General features: G+C 38.1%; 2 protein-coding genes across 4 annotated transcripts; one reads left to right on the top strand and one right to left on the bottom strand.

Moving 5' to 3' along the window:
• Positions 1–944: 944 nt before the first annotated feature.
• On the bottom strand, positions 945–4,448 carry LOC107039559 (actin-binding Rho-activating protein). Of its 3 annotated transcripts, none has more exons than XM_015259242.2 (3): positions 4,200–4,448; positions 1,529–1,909; positions 945–1,194 (listed from the first exon to the last, which is right to left on the bottom strand). In XM_015259242.2, the coding sequence occupies exons 1-3, from the start codon at positions 4,215–4,217 to the stop codon at positions 1,093–1,095; spliced, it is 501 nt and encodes a 166-aa protein (XP_015114728.1). In that variant the 5' UTR covers positions 4,218–4,448; the 3' UTR covers positions 945–1,092. The 3 variants fall into 3 exon arrangements, with proteins under 3 accessions (XP_015114728.1, XP_015114729.1, XP_015114730.1); XM_015259243.1 differs by lacking the exon at positions 4,200–4,448 and adding an exon at positions 3,427–3,534; XM_015259244.1 differs by lacking the exon at positions 4,200–4,448 and adding an exon at positions 2,825–2,893.
• Positions 4,449–9,986: 5,538 nt separating this feature from the next.
• On the top strand, positions 9,987–14,819 carry LOC107039546 (elongation factor 1-alpha). Its single transcript, XM_015259201.2, has 5 exons — positions 9,987–10,114; positions 11,356–11,861; positions 12,297–12,622; positions 12,816–13,309; positions 13,772–14,819. The coding sequence occupies exons 2-5, from the start codon at positions 11,365–11,367 to the stop codon at positions 13,838–13,840; spliced, it is 1,386 nt and encodes a 461-aa protein (XP_015114687.1). The 5' UTR covers positions 9,987–10,114; positions 11,356–11,364; the 3' UTR covers positions 13,841–14,819.
• The last annotated feature ends 2 nt before the right edge of the window (positions 14,820–14,821 follow it).

The raw sequence follows: 14,821 nt of genomic DNA, 5'->3' as shown, positions 1-14,821 counted from the left end.
TTAATCGTAAGAGTAAAATTGTGTGGACAAACCCCATTCACTTTCAGGAGTGACTAGCCCCTCAAAAAAATCGAACGCAAACACTCGAAAAATGAATTCATTTTGCCAATTGAATTTGTTCCAGGCAAACGCCAGAAATTTCTATCACATTTTATCGGCAGAATTAATTGTTTTTCTCAGTGAGTTTAATTCAATACATCTCCAATAAAATCCATTGAATCTGTTCGAGCTTCGTCCCAAGCGGCTGGGACAGCCTGAACTAAGAAAAACAAATTGAAAAAATCCTCGAGAACTGAAACTTCGAAGAACCCTTTACATCTTCGCGCGTCGATCCCAAGAAATTCCTTCGAATTTAAACTGCCAACTTAGTTAGTCCCGATTACGTGACTACATCCTTGAAAATTAATTAAAAGAGACAAATGAGGGGGAGTGAGAGCCGAGTCTATGCCTCGTTTAAAAATCATGATTACACAGCGTTGGAACTTTTATAAAGTTCGTTTGTGTAATTGTTACCTCTGCGCGAAGGTTTTACACCTCATTAGTTTTTTACTTTGATACCGTCATACTGCGACTGTAACGTTTGAAAGAATTTAAATTCTACTGGAGCTATACATTATGTAATAATGCGCATTGTAATGTGAACTGTATATAAATATATAAATTATGCAATTACCTGAGTTTTTACTGACTAAATATTTCTTCTCTCATTTGATTCAATCTTTCTATGCGAGAATATTATTACAATCGTTCAAATTATTTTGCGTTTGATTTTTTACAGTGGAGGGAGAAAAAAGGTAAAAAAACTGAAATCTATTGATTCTTTCTACAGAATATTTTCCACTCAACATTTCTGACGGCTAAATTTGTGAATACCGCGCTGTTTACCCCACTCTCTCCTAAAAAATGAAACTCACGAGAGGACAGAAAATGAATCGAAAAAACTGTTCAATGTTTTATGTAAAAATTTATAGGACCAGGGTCTATATTACATATCACAATATCGCATGACACTTGACAATATTTACAACAGGTTCATTCACACTCTCGCACAGAACTCATTTACACATTTTCGGGCTTAGAGGTGATTATTCGTCAATGAACGTCTTTCTTGGCGTCCTCGATCTTCTGTTTGAAGTAGGCTCGAATTTCCGCGATGGGTTTCACGAGGAATATTGGAACGTCGTCATCTCGTCTCTAGAAATAACAGATTCAACAGAAAAAATTAGTTCATCAATTTTTTCGAATTACCAAATGCATCTTTTTTGAATTTGGAGAGGAGATAGGAAACATTTCGTGGAAATCTTTCTTATGAAATCGGGAAGAAAATCCTTTTTCTGAGATTTCAATGAACTTAAATTGACATTTTTGGAAGTCTCAACTTGAAATTGCCTCATTTTTATAAGCCTCAATTTGAAATTGCAAGTCTCATTGAAATTTCTATTTTTTTGTGTTGTCTTTGAATCGTAGTTCTGTCTCTGCAAAAAAGGCAAAATAAATTTTTTCTCGATCGCCCAAAAATCATAAATACCTGAAAGAGCACCTCGCCCTCGAACTCCACCATCCCCTGCTTCCTCGCCCTCAAAAGAAGTCCCACACACTTATCGCTAATGGCAACGTAAATATTGAACAAATCCCCAAACGTAATCCCCATTATTTCCGGATGGTCTTTGCACGGAGTACCATTCTGCTGAATTATTTCACAAAGCTCCAACATTTCTCGTAGAATATGTGCTGTCGCTTTGCGGCCACGTATATCTGACAATGAACCAGCCGCTGGTCTTCCATACTCTTCCTTTGAGAATTTCGGCCTGTCAAGGTTTAATCCACTTGTGAAGGGATTTTTGCTTTGACTCGCCATGTGGCTGTTCGCTTGCTGGTTGAACATCGCAACTTTATCGCTCAATGACTCCTGGAATGCACAAAACAGAGAATAGGATGAATTTTCATTCATTTTCAGAGCTCGAAAACAATGAGAGTCCATCGCCATGAAAAAATATGTAAAAAAATATATAAAATATAGGCCAATTTAATATATTCTTCGAATATGTATAAGATTCATATAAAATATACATGAAACATATGCGAGCTACGCCCTCTGACCCTTGAGACCCTTAATCTCACCCTCGTGACCCTTATTTTGACCCTTGTGACCTTGACTTATTAAGTCTTAATTTCGAGTACCAAATTTTCATCACCAGAAGTCGATTTATATTTTTGCAATATAGAAAGATAACTTTTATGTATAAATCAGGCCAATTCCATATATAAAATATATAATTTTCAAAATATATATTTTTCCGCATGAACAGTTCCGCTTTGGATGTTCGAATAATTGACTAAAACCAACGACGAAAATAATTTTTTTTGTTAATTACATAATTATCTCAATAAAGAGCCATAAAATTTTAAAAAACCGATCGATTTTTCTTGTCGATGATTAAATCCCCCTGATCATTATCATGATATCTTATCCGGACAATAAACAAATATAAAAAAGGTGGATAAACTGCGCTCGTATCGAGTTCGATTATCTGCAAAAAAGTTCTCTTGGCATTTTCCTCTTGAAGCCCTCCCCTTCGAAGCTATTTGCAAACCAAAGACACTTATCTCCTTTCAACACTTCCTCTCTCTTTCACGAAATAGATTTTCAATCGAAAAAATCAACTGGAAACTTTGATTTTGTGGGTTTATTCACGTCAGATGAGTTCGCATACACGTCTTGAGGAACGTGAACTGTCGCGATTTTTCATGTGTCAAGTGGGAGAAGAGAGTATTTGTGGAGCTTCTAATCCCCGGTAGTGACCTATCGACCTTGACAAATTGCCTTGATGTGTCGGTGGCGGTATCCCCTCCACTTTCTCGCAAAAATTTATCACAAATCGGTGGAAATACTCTAGAGAATAAGTGAAATTACAGACGTTTCAATATTTATTCTCATACTCTTCACTGAATATCTTGGAAAAGCAGAAATTGCAAACAAAATAATGAGTAATTAAAGAGGCTTTTTATCGGAAATTTTGTGTTCTGAAAAAATAAATGTTCGATACTTTTTCTAAATCTACTGGTTTTGAAGATATTAATCGGATAATATCAATTATTTGTATTGACAAAAAAGAAAATTTTATTATCTTCAAAAAAAGTTTCTCGCCGTTTTGCCGACAATAATCATATTTTGATGAATTGAAGAAGGAATTTGTGAATTATTTGAGAAATTCCTCCAAAAAGAAGAAGTTCAAAGGAAGATTTGACGATAATTTTTAGTAGTTTTCTCAATTAATTTAATTAAATATTAAACGTTCAGATTATTCTGAAAATGTCGTAAGAAATAAGACTTTCAGAATGAAATTTCATAATAATCAAGAAGCAAAAATCCTCTACACGACATTAAAAAAAAATCATAAAATAATTCCTGGGCTCATCCCTCACCATGACAAATGTCTCGAGAAGTGACACCCCATGAACGCTTTCATAACAAATAAATGTAATGTCTCGAATAACTAAACCTCCGCAATGATAAATCAAAGTACGAAATACACTGACTCGCAAATAAAACACTCGAGGACCTCTTGATTTATCCAACAACACGACAGCTCGACTGACACCCGTCTTGTGAATTGATTTACCCGGATAAATCGGGTGGGTCTGCGACGATCGGAGGAACAAGGAAATGCGAGATATTTGGATGTCATCCAGAGATTCCTCATGGTGTGGCCCTGATCATATAAGACAACTCGTGGCATTTTGTCAAGTTAATAGCGTCTGTGACGAGTGAGTACATTCTATTGACACGTGAACACCCCGCATTACATATTACATTCATTGTTGAATCATTGATTCATTCAAAAACTGAACACAATATATTCAAGTAGTTCGTCGTAAAATTAAAACAAGTGGGAAATCGCTCCTGCATTGCGTATAGTATAGTTATTTTTGCTAGTAAATTAGCAATACGGTTCCGAATGGTCATTTTGTTAATTTTTTTCCATTGTATATTACTCATAGCATATTTTATTTTCTTGAATCGAATCCATTTCTTTCCAACTAATTTTTCACTCAATGAAATTCTAAAAATTTCTGAAAATTTCATTTCACAGAAATGAAATCCAATTCTTTTTTTTTCTTGTTATTAAAAAGGGATGAATATCATTTTCTGAAAATGAATAATGACAACAAATTGTAGCAAAAAAATTCATACTCACAAACATTGCAGTAGACATTGTGTAGCTTCAAAAATTCACAGGTAAAAAAATATTTTTCCTTCAATTTTCAAACTATTTTCTAATTAACTAAAAAATTCAATCTGCATAAAAAAATACTGAATGGTTGATTTGGAATTGATCCACAAATTCAGCGCCAAAAGCTCGATTTGTTCTGATTTATACTTCAGTGTACCGATGCCACCAGAGAGAGGCGCGTCTCGTGAATAAAGCGTCCCGCCACTGGTCGGTGCTCTTTATATAAATCCGACCGTGTGGCACGCAGAAACCGCGGATTTTCCATCTTTTACAGACCGGCAAAAATATTTTCCTCGACTCAGTGTCTTTTCCATGCCAATTTTGTATATTGCGGCTCCTCTCCCCCGCACGCTTATTTGGTTCATTGCCAGTTTCAAGTGCCGGGCGAGCGCCTCGGTGGATCCGGTTATAAACCGAATAATGCGAGTGTGGACAGAAGGTGAGGAAGAATGAAGGCGCGAGGTGACGGTCTCATCCGGGTCCTGAGGAATTTCGTGATGGATGGAGATATTTTGCGTTGCGAAAATCTCATGAAGCTTGAGATCATTTGCAGAGGGAAAAGGCTCAGAAATTCGCTGCGAAGGAATTCAAAAGGACACAAAAAAAATTCAAAGAGAATTGGAATTTAGAGAGAAAAAATCCCGCAGCGCTCAGCCGGAATTGGCTCTAGGATACCTGTTCCCCGGAAAATTCTTCCCTGCAAAACTGAAATTACAAAAAAAACGTAGGGAAGGAACTCCAGACCCACAAACATTACAGTGGACGTTTTAGATTTTTTTAAAATTCATACAAAAAAAATTGAAAAAATAAAAAAACAGTAAAAATTAGTAAAAAATTTTTTTTCACTCTGCAAACTATTGTCTAATGAAATTAAACATTCCCCAACACCGGACATTCCTCAAAAACACAGGAAAATAGTTTCAAAATGAAGAAAAACCCTCGCCTTCACAGTAAACTATTACGGGATAAAGCTAACGGGTGAAATTGTACGGATCTCGCAAAACCTCCTATATGCCATATTAATCATATCCCTCAATCTCTAAAACACGAATAATTCTACCCGGATTCAACCCAAATATAACTCCCGAATTTAATCTAGACTTTTGATCGCAAATCGCTCATTCCTCTAAAATTAAAACCCACTAAATTATTCGACAGTCCCATCATCTCGATTTAGGATCTCAATTATTTTTGGAAAATAATACCGGACCAGTCGCTCACAGGAGAACGCAAATAGTCTCCTTGCACAGCCCCTCAACTTCCGCTCGCGAATATTATTGAGGAAGGTTTCCCTCGATTGATGAAACTTTTCAGCCAGAAAATTGAAGAGACAACTCTGAAGTCACCGGGCATTTCTCGACACGTGTCTATAAACTGCAAAAGGTTTTATTCCGTGTTTTCAACAACACGTGAAAATGATTGGAAAATCATTAATTGCTGTACGATGATTCCAGACAAATCATGTTTCAAAAAGGGAAATTAAATTTCCTTGATTTTTTAATAATAATTTGCCGAATGCGGACGAATGAGGATTGAAAAATTCAAAATGGAATTATTTCACTCCCTCACCCCATCAGATCCAGAAAAATGATTCATTTGAATATAATGAACTTTATTCGAGCCGAAAGAATGAGATTCCTGAAATAGATCGTGATGAAGCTTTTATTCAAACTTAAACCTGATTTTTATTAGTGTCTTCAGTGTTTTTATCACATCAAATAAATGGCTTTCCAACGGCGCCATGGGATTAGAATATTTTTTCGCCGACATTCCGGAGGGAGTCGGTGTCGGGAATTGCTTGAGTGGCAGTTTATCTTTGTCGAGGAATATTAAACATTTGCTGGAACATTTGGGGAGTTTCACACTGATGGAACATCTCACCTCAAATTGCGGATAAATTGTTTTGATGTATTAATAGCAATTATTATACATAAGACAGAATTTTAATAACTAAATAAATGAATAAATAAATTGACAAGTATTGAAGATTCAATATTTAGTTTATTGAAAAATCGATTCAATATTAAATTTTAATGTTCACATTTTTTTACCGAAAAATCAATCAATCAAACACGCGACGCGAACGTAAAATTTTATTTTCCGCACAAGTGATAAAAATTATATTTTCTCCTCCCCCCAAAAATCCGAAAAATTGTGGAAACTCTCACTAAAAAATCCACACCCCGAATTGCCTAAAAAGGACCGATAAACGTCTGGTTCACGCTACTATGTTTAGCCGGAAGTACGAAATTAGTTCAGCTGTGCGTCGTCTCAGGCTGAATGAACGCTACGTCATTGGTGTATACCGCATACTGTAGTAATTCAAATTCCTCAGGGGATACTCACGCGTCGGGTGGTGGAGCAAATCAGCGGAGACGGTCATCCACGTCCACGCAGAATTTCCTCGCGCCCATTGACGAACAATAACACATGCGTCAATTGAACAATATCATTCTCAATTTAGAACGGATCAAGTGTTCTGTTCTGCCAGAAAACGGGATCGAATCAACGACTCCATGTAATGCCATTCAACACAACCCATTTTATCCCAAGATTTTTTGAAATATCGAAAAAATCAATTCAATAAATGTGTATTTTCTTTTCTAATTTTTTTTATTAATAAAAGTCATTTTTCAATTTTTTAACCCCCGAAATCAACGAATCAATTCCACGCAACAAATAAATGATAAATTTAGTTAAATAATAGAAATTAACAAATGATTTCATAGATAAAAAAAAAGTTGAAAACAATTTGTCAAAATTTCTGCAAAATATTACTCCTTATTTGATGCAATGCATCATATTTATATTAAACCTCATTAAAATAATATTATTGAAGATTTTCTCACCTTTCAAATTATCATTAGGTAATCCAATCCCTGAAACAACCGAAAAAGCTCACACAAGAGTCGCGTGGGGTCATTAATATTTTTGTCGTCCCTCGGATAATTTTTAACCCATCACAAAAGTGGAAAAACCCATTACCCAACGAGACAATGAAGCGGAAATAATAGCGAGAATAATTTCGCTGGTGTGAAGAAAGCCTCGTAATAAAGTGCGCATCATCCACAGTAAATTTGGCACGAGTTATTGAATCGCGAGGTAATTAGGCGTATCTGTGTGAAAATCCGATATTTCACAATTTCTAAAACTGAAAATTACCCTCAATTCATATTTTGCGGATTCCAGTTGAGACGATATATGTCGGGGTGATATGTCGGGGTGTTTACTTTCATTGTGATCTTTATGATGTTGAAAATATAAGGATTATTCTTTTTCCCTATTTTTGTTGTTCTTGGGGGAAAAACCTTGCAGTGAAGCATTGACCTGACGCTTCAGGTATTTCGAATTGTTGAGAGGAAATGAAGAAGGGAGGACGTTTTTGAAGGCCGCGAAATGTTGGTTCACATGGCTTTCGAGTGATGATGGATGAGAAATGTGTGTACTGTCATAAATCATTTGAATATTAATTTAAAAATAAAAAATACATGATGAGTCAACTCCTGAGCAGTCACCATCTTTTTTCAGAATTTTTCCGCTTTTCTTCTCGTTTTCACAATTTTTACTGCGATTTTGCGAGTTCATGGCTACTCATTGGCATTGTACACCAATCAGAATTAAATCTTTCTTATTATGACATTCTTTTGATACAATATCCACCGACAATGGACTGCTGCTTGTGGTTCAATCAATTTCGATTTTTAATAATTGAAAAAATTACTGAAATTCAACGAATACTCACTGAGTGTGAAATATTTGTTTAATCCATTTGTTCTCTTCGAATATTTTGCTGTCATTTTTTTAATAGAAAGAAGAATGATCCTATCCTAGAGTGCATTCAAGTTTTATGGATTACAAAAAATAACTTTTGATATTTTTCGTAGAATCCCCCAGTTCTGAAGTATTCATTAAACCGAAAAATCCATTTTTCTTGTTAAAATATTCCTTGAAATTCAAAATTTTCTTTTTTGTCTCCTGTTCTATTGTTCTGATCAGTCAAAATATGATAATTATGACGCTCTCAATACCCACCACTGTCTGGCACGTGTCCTACACCCACCAAAGTCATTACGTAACCCCAAATAACTATCTCACACTGTGAGAAACGTGAAATAAAAAATCACCAAGTGGCACGTGTTGGCGAATAACGCAGTAGTGACCAATCGCACTTTATTTATTACCTCATTTCAATAATTATTGTAATAATACAGTGATAGGGATGGCTGAAGTTTCTTCACTTCCGACAACCAACAGTGGCAGACATCCAGGGTAAGAGTGGTCATCACTCACGGGGGACAATCTACTTGCTGGTAAGGTATTCGCGGTGACTAATATTCGGGTGACTTTCGTGCCAAAAGCATGAGAAAAACCCCGGATTAAATCGCTCAACTCACTCCGAGGAATGTCATTGATGTCGAGAAATTATTTCTCAATAAGTCGCTATTAAAATTTTGACCTTCATAAGGGTCAAACGTCGATAACAAAATTTTGACCCTCACAAGGGTCAACCCTCAATAGCGCAATTTTGACCCTTACGTCACTCAAACGTCAATATTAAAATTTGGACCCTTGTGACTTTTGTAAGGCTCAAATAGCAACGCAAACCCAATCCTCTTGGAACCCTTACAAGGGTCAAACACCGACATTAAAATTTGGACCCCTATGTGACCCTCACAGGGATCAAACGTCAGTATAAAAATCCTGACCCCATGCGACCCTCATAAGGGTCAAATGAAATTATAAAATTATAAACAGTGATTTTCACATCTGCAATTTCTCTTTGTTCATGCACTTGAAATATTCATCCACACAAAGACTATTTGTCGACCGTGAAATGTTATTTACAACGCATGAGACTTCATAACTCCCAATATACCGTATGTTGTTCCAATAAAATTCAATGTCATTATCTTCAATGAGTTCCATTTGTACGGTACGAAAATAAATAACGAGAGCTCGGGGTGAGCGTCGAAAAGTCGACTGAAGTTCATCAAAATAGAAATGGAAAAGGATGTTCTTTGAGAAAAAATTCCTAAACCAGTGGCCGTCATCACATCTCTGTGTTCTGGGGTTTATTTCTGGGATTCATCATGTTTCGCGCATTTTTCAGTCGTAAAAATTCCAATATCGCCGGTTTTCGATTCCAAATGCGTCAGTTCGATGCGATAAACACGATCGAACTGTTGAGGGAATCCTTGATGAAGTTTATTATGTAATGTTTTTGTTGGTGGTGGATTATTTTTGGGGTGATGGAATTTTATGACGATTTAATGAGGTAAAACGGTAGTTGAACATCAAAAAAGTCTTTTTACGGACTTATGATCTGGAATTGAAACCAATAAGTCATAAATTTATCAATTAAATTGAGTGAGATCACAAGAAAAATTGTTGTGGTCCATTTTGAAATCTTGCAAACACCTGACATTTCATTATGCTGTTTACCGACATAATACGCAGGCATTAATTTCGCCGTCAGTGATTTAGAAAAACCAATAATTCCACTCCATCGATAAAGACGTTTTGCTTAAGAAAACAGTGAATTTCTCCCGAAATTTCCTCAAGAAAAATTTCCTTAGGACTATGCCGTGGAATTGTCATCACTCATGCGAAAGGAATTTTTTGATTAAAAAAAAATCTCTTCTAATTTTATCGACTCGAAGAAGCGGGCAAATCAGAAGACAACATTGGAAGCTTGATCGCCTCAGCCATGTTGTTGGGACATGCGCAAGAGCTCACCGGGGTGCAGGTGAAGCATCGCAGCTCGCACCGTGCCGAGGCCGACTCCCGCTACGTTTGCACCGTCTTGTCCCACACCAGCGGGCCTCTTTCTACTGAAATACGTGACCCCGGACAATTAAGCAGGGCCAACGACCACAGGGGTGAGTCCATCACTCATTTACTCTTCAGCGTGTAATGTAAATATTTTGAGCTGATCATTAACGTCGGGGGGTTGTTCACCTCTCCCTGGATGCGTGTTATTTTATTTTATTGTTTTCGGGGTGAGGGTTGAACCGGCCCGGAACGGCGTATTGATTCTACCGGTCTCGGTAAATTCGATAAATAAAAATTGCAAGTCCTACTTTTATCGCGGGGAAATCAATTGAAGAGGATTCATAGGAATTTTAAAAAAACAATTTGCGGTTTTATAATGTTTGCAAATTATGGGTTTCAAAAGAATCAATTCTCGTTGATAGAATTATCTGTTTAACCTCTACTTTTTTTAAAGGGTTCACGACAGTTTTTAATGTTTTATAAGATTTATTTTTCAGCATTTTGGCATTTACATTTTTTTCATTCATCTCTTTCCAATCAGGAATTTAATCGAATGTCGACGGGAGTTTTTCGGTTATTCCTAATTTAATGTAGACATATTAATTTTCCGTGTGAAAGAAATGAGTGACAAATTGCTCTTCTATTGCATATAGTACAGTTATTTTTGCTAATTTTTTTATTTTTGGAAAATATTGAAGATCTCGACAGCATGAAAGTTGATAATACCCGACGATTTTATTGAGTAAATAAGCGCTATTTTTAGCCCTATCTGCAGCTTTTATTGCCCTCACACTACCTATTCGATATATTTTATTATATTCACAGCATTGTAAAACTTCCACCAATATGCCCCTGATTATGGGTTCCCCGGTTTCGCCTCGGGCATTGAATCACGATTTGTAATTCCTCACCCCCTCAACCTTATTCGATTTCATCACTCGAGATTCTACCATCTCTCCCAGCCAACCATCAATTTCCTCTTCACTTTCCCTCCATTCCCTCAAGTCCTATATCTGGGAACTTATTCAAAATAAAAAAAAAATAATTTTAGTGTTGAAAAAAAAAACAATAGTCTTAAAAAAAAGACGATAGTCTTTATTTATTTATTTATTTATTGCATACAGACCGCCATTTTTTCAAATTGATTTTTTTCACCTTGAAAAACCCGAAGAAAAACGAGAATTTTATGTCAATAAAAAATAGTATTTCGAAAATTTCCTCATCTTTTTCACCTCCCTCTCCCTCCTCTCGGTCCCTCCAGCCCCTCATTTCTCCATCTAAAAATACCCATCACCCCGAGCGATCCAATAATCAATGTCAGCCCATTCACTCCACTTGATGCCACCAGATCTCCGCGATGGGCAAGGAGAAGGTGCACATAAACATAGTGGTGATAGGCCACGTAGACTCCGGGAAATCGACAACAACAGGTCACCTGATCTACAAATGCGGGGGTATCGATAAGCGAACGATTGAGAAATTCGAGAAGGAGGCGCAAGAGATGGGTAAAGGATCCTTCAAGTACGCATGGGTTTTGGACAAGCTCAAGGCAGAGAGGGAGAGAGGGATTACGATTGACATCGCCATGTGGAAATTCGAGACGTCAAAATACTACATAACGATTATCGATGCTCCTGGGCACAGGGACTTCATCAAGAACATGATAACGGGGACTTCCCAAGCGGATTGTGCTGTTCTCATTGTAGCCGCTGGGATTGGGGAGTTTGAGGCGGGAATATCTAAGAATGGGCAGACACGTGAGCACGCACTGTTGGCGTTCACGTTGGGGGTCAAACAGCTGATTGTGGGGGTCAATAAGATGGACATGACGGACCCGCCGTATTCAGAGACTAGGTTTGAGTCGAGTGTTTTTACCTGTCTGATTTAATTTATACTATTTACTTTTGACCCATCCATTCAATCCATATGATTTTGATCAGACCGGTTACACCCATATGAGTTGACCCATCCCATTTAACCCATATGATTTAACCCACAATATTTATGACCTGCGATACAACCCATAATGTTTAACTCGTACACTTTGACGGATAATATTTCCCATGTTATGTGATGCGACCTGCTACACCCATATGAGTTGACCCATCCCATTAAACCCATATGACTTGACCCACAATGCCTGTTCACCCTAGTTGACACATGGGATTACACTTCGCGAGCCAACTCATACTATCTCCGTTTGACCCATCCTTTAGCCCACATGACCCACATACTTTCACCCACACGATTTGACCCACAATAATCCCCGGAATCCTCCTGCATCTCTAGGTTCGAAGAGATCAAGAAGGAAGTTTCGTCTTACATAAAGAAAATCGGGTACAACCCGAACTCGGTGGCGTTCGTCCCGATCTCCGGGTGGCACGGGGACAATATGCTGGAGTGCTCCCCCAAGACTCCCTGGTACAAGGGCTGGAAGGTCGAGAGGAAAGACGGGAACGGCGAGGGGAAGACTCTGATAGAGGCGCTTGACGCTATTCTCCCCCCGTCAAGACCCACCGATAAGGCCCTGAGGCTGCCGCTCCAGGATGTCTACAAGATCGGGGGGATCGGGACGGTGCCGGTCGGCAGGGTGGAGACCGGTATCTTAAAACCAGGTAGGGTCAGCTGAAATTAAGATAAGGGTCGAGGGGTATTTGAGGGTCAAACTCGGTCGAGAGGAAATATCGTGTTTCACATCCGCCATCAAAAAATGTATAAAAAATATTTATAATATGAGTCAATTCCATATATTTTTCAAATTATAAAGAATATATGCATCATTTCCAAAATGTTTCCTCTTTCGCCAAGGAATGCTGGTGACATTCGCCCCGGTGGCCCTCACCACCGAAGTTAAATCCGTGGAGATGCATCACGAGGCCCTGACGGAAGCAGTGCCAGGTGACAACGTGGGCTTCAACGTGAAGAACATCTCAGTGAAGGAACTGCGTCGTGGATACGTAGCTGGAGACTCGAAGAATCAGCCACCGCGTGGTGCCCAGGACTTCACAGCTCAGGTGATCGTTCTGAGCCACCCCGGCCAGATCAGCAACGGTTACACCCCAGTTCTGGACTGCCACACCGCTCACATTGCCTGCAAATTTGCCGAGATCAAGGAGAAATGCGATCGCCGGACGGGAAAGACCACCGAGGAGAACCCGAAGAGCGTCAAGAGTGGAGACGCCGCTATTGTTGTGCTGCAGCCCACGAAGCCGATGTGTGTCGAGGCATTTCAAGAATTTCCGCCCCTCGGACGCTTTGCCGTACGCGATATGCGTCAGACTGTTGCTGTGGGTGTCATCAAGGTGATTATCAGATGTTTACGGATCATTCGTCAAGGTTTATTGTGTAGAAAGCCAACGGAAATTGTTTCGATCTATTTGGGGAGAATTCTAAATTCTGATGTTTGGGCTATTTTTGGGGGGCGAGTTGTTTACGAGCGCTAGTTATTCCTAGTGGACGTGATTCAGGTCGTGCATCAGAAAATTCTTAGAGGTCGTAAGCGGTAAAACCGTTCAAGTCTATTTGACTATAGCTCAGTTTTCAATGAATATCTCGGAATCTGAGGCAGATAGCAAAATTTTTGTCATAGCCTTTTTTGTAGAGCTGATTGAGAGCTACAAAAAAGGTCATTACGACAATTTCGCTATCTCCCTTAGATTCGGAGATATCCCTCTAAAACTCAGTCACGGCCTAAGTCAACTTATTGATTTCATCGCCTCAGCATTAAATAATGTCTCGATATCTCAATCCTTTCATCTTTCCAGAGTGTAAACTTCAAAGATACCCAAGGAAAAGTAACAAAGGCAGCGGAGAAGGCCCAGAAGAAGAAGTAACCATCAAGCTTCCTCGGAAGCCGCCGGCACCAGATAATCACAACGTGGATTCTCTCAATCTTAAATCCTAATCTGCGTACAAAAATTGCCGATAAATTACAACTCTCCCCATCAACCAGCGATAATCGTTTGTTATCGTACTCAGTGTTGCCCCCCTTGCATTACCCAGTAGTATTGAACCCTCGTATTTATCCAAATTTACACATACAATTTACCCATGCACCCAGAACACCGCACATATGCTAGGGATTACTATCACTTTGATCATAATTCAATTTCAGATGAGGAAAAGCGAATGGATGAATTTGTCGACCATGAATGACTATTCGATTCTACTCAGTCTTTTTTGGAGTTGGAAATGAATCATTCCAGTGTAAAGCCATTTTTTTTCAATATTAATTACTCTACATTTGATTTTTATGATGAAAAATTAGAGAATAGTTGATTTAAATGATTGAAAAAGAATCGGTTACACTAAAGATCATTTTGTTTCTTCCGCGTGGACTCTGATAGAGGGGTTTTCAATTCTAAATCGATGAATGGAAACTAGAATGCACTCTAGGACGACCGACTGATGAAAATCGCTGATAAAATGCGAGGATTTTAAGAGAAAATCTCGACTCTCGGACTAATAATTATTTCGATCGTCTAGTTGTTATTCTGTTGGAGCAGATTTAATTTCCACTGTGATTATTATTGATTAATACCTGATTTTCACGAAGGATGACTGTTCGGGTGGTTTCGCCAATTGATATTGCTGTGATTGTTTCCATTCCAATTTTTTGATAATTTGTTTGTTGGTGAAATAAAGTCTTTTTGTTGCACAGGCTTTCATGAACAAATTATTTCACTACAAATAATGGGTCTCGCTAAATTTCCTTGAACCTCTTACTCTCGAAGATATCAGCTAAGGGATCTGCAAAATTGTTTGTTCTCGATTCATCTCCCAGTGAATTCGTGAATAAATTGACAGATATTTCA

Source organism: Diachasma alloeum, unplaced genomic scaffold (genome assembly GCF_001412515.2).
Source record: "Diachasma alloeum isolate Michigan unplaced genomic scaffold, Dall2.0 Dall_scaffold_00301, whole genome shotgun sequence".
Lineage (NCBI taxonomy): Eukaryota > Metazoa > Arthropoda > Insecta > Hymenoptera > Braconidae > Diachasma > Diachasma alloeum.
Note: the sequence above shows the minus strand (reverse complement) of the source record. Positions and strands in the feature narration are given on the sequence as shown.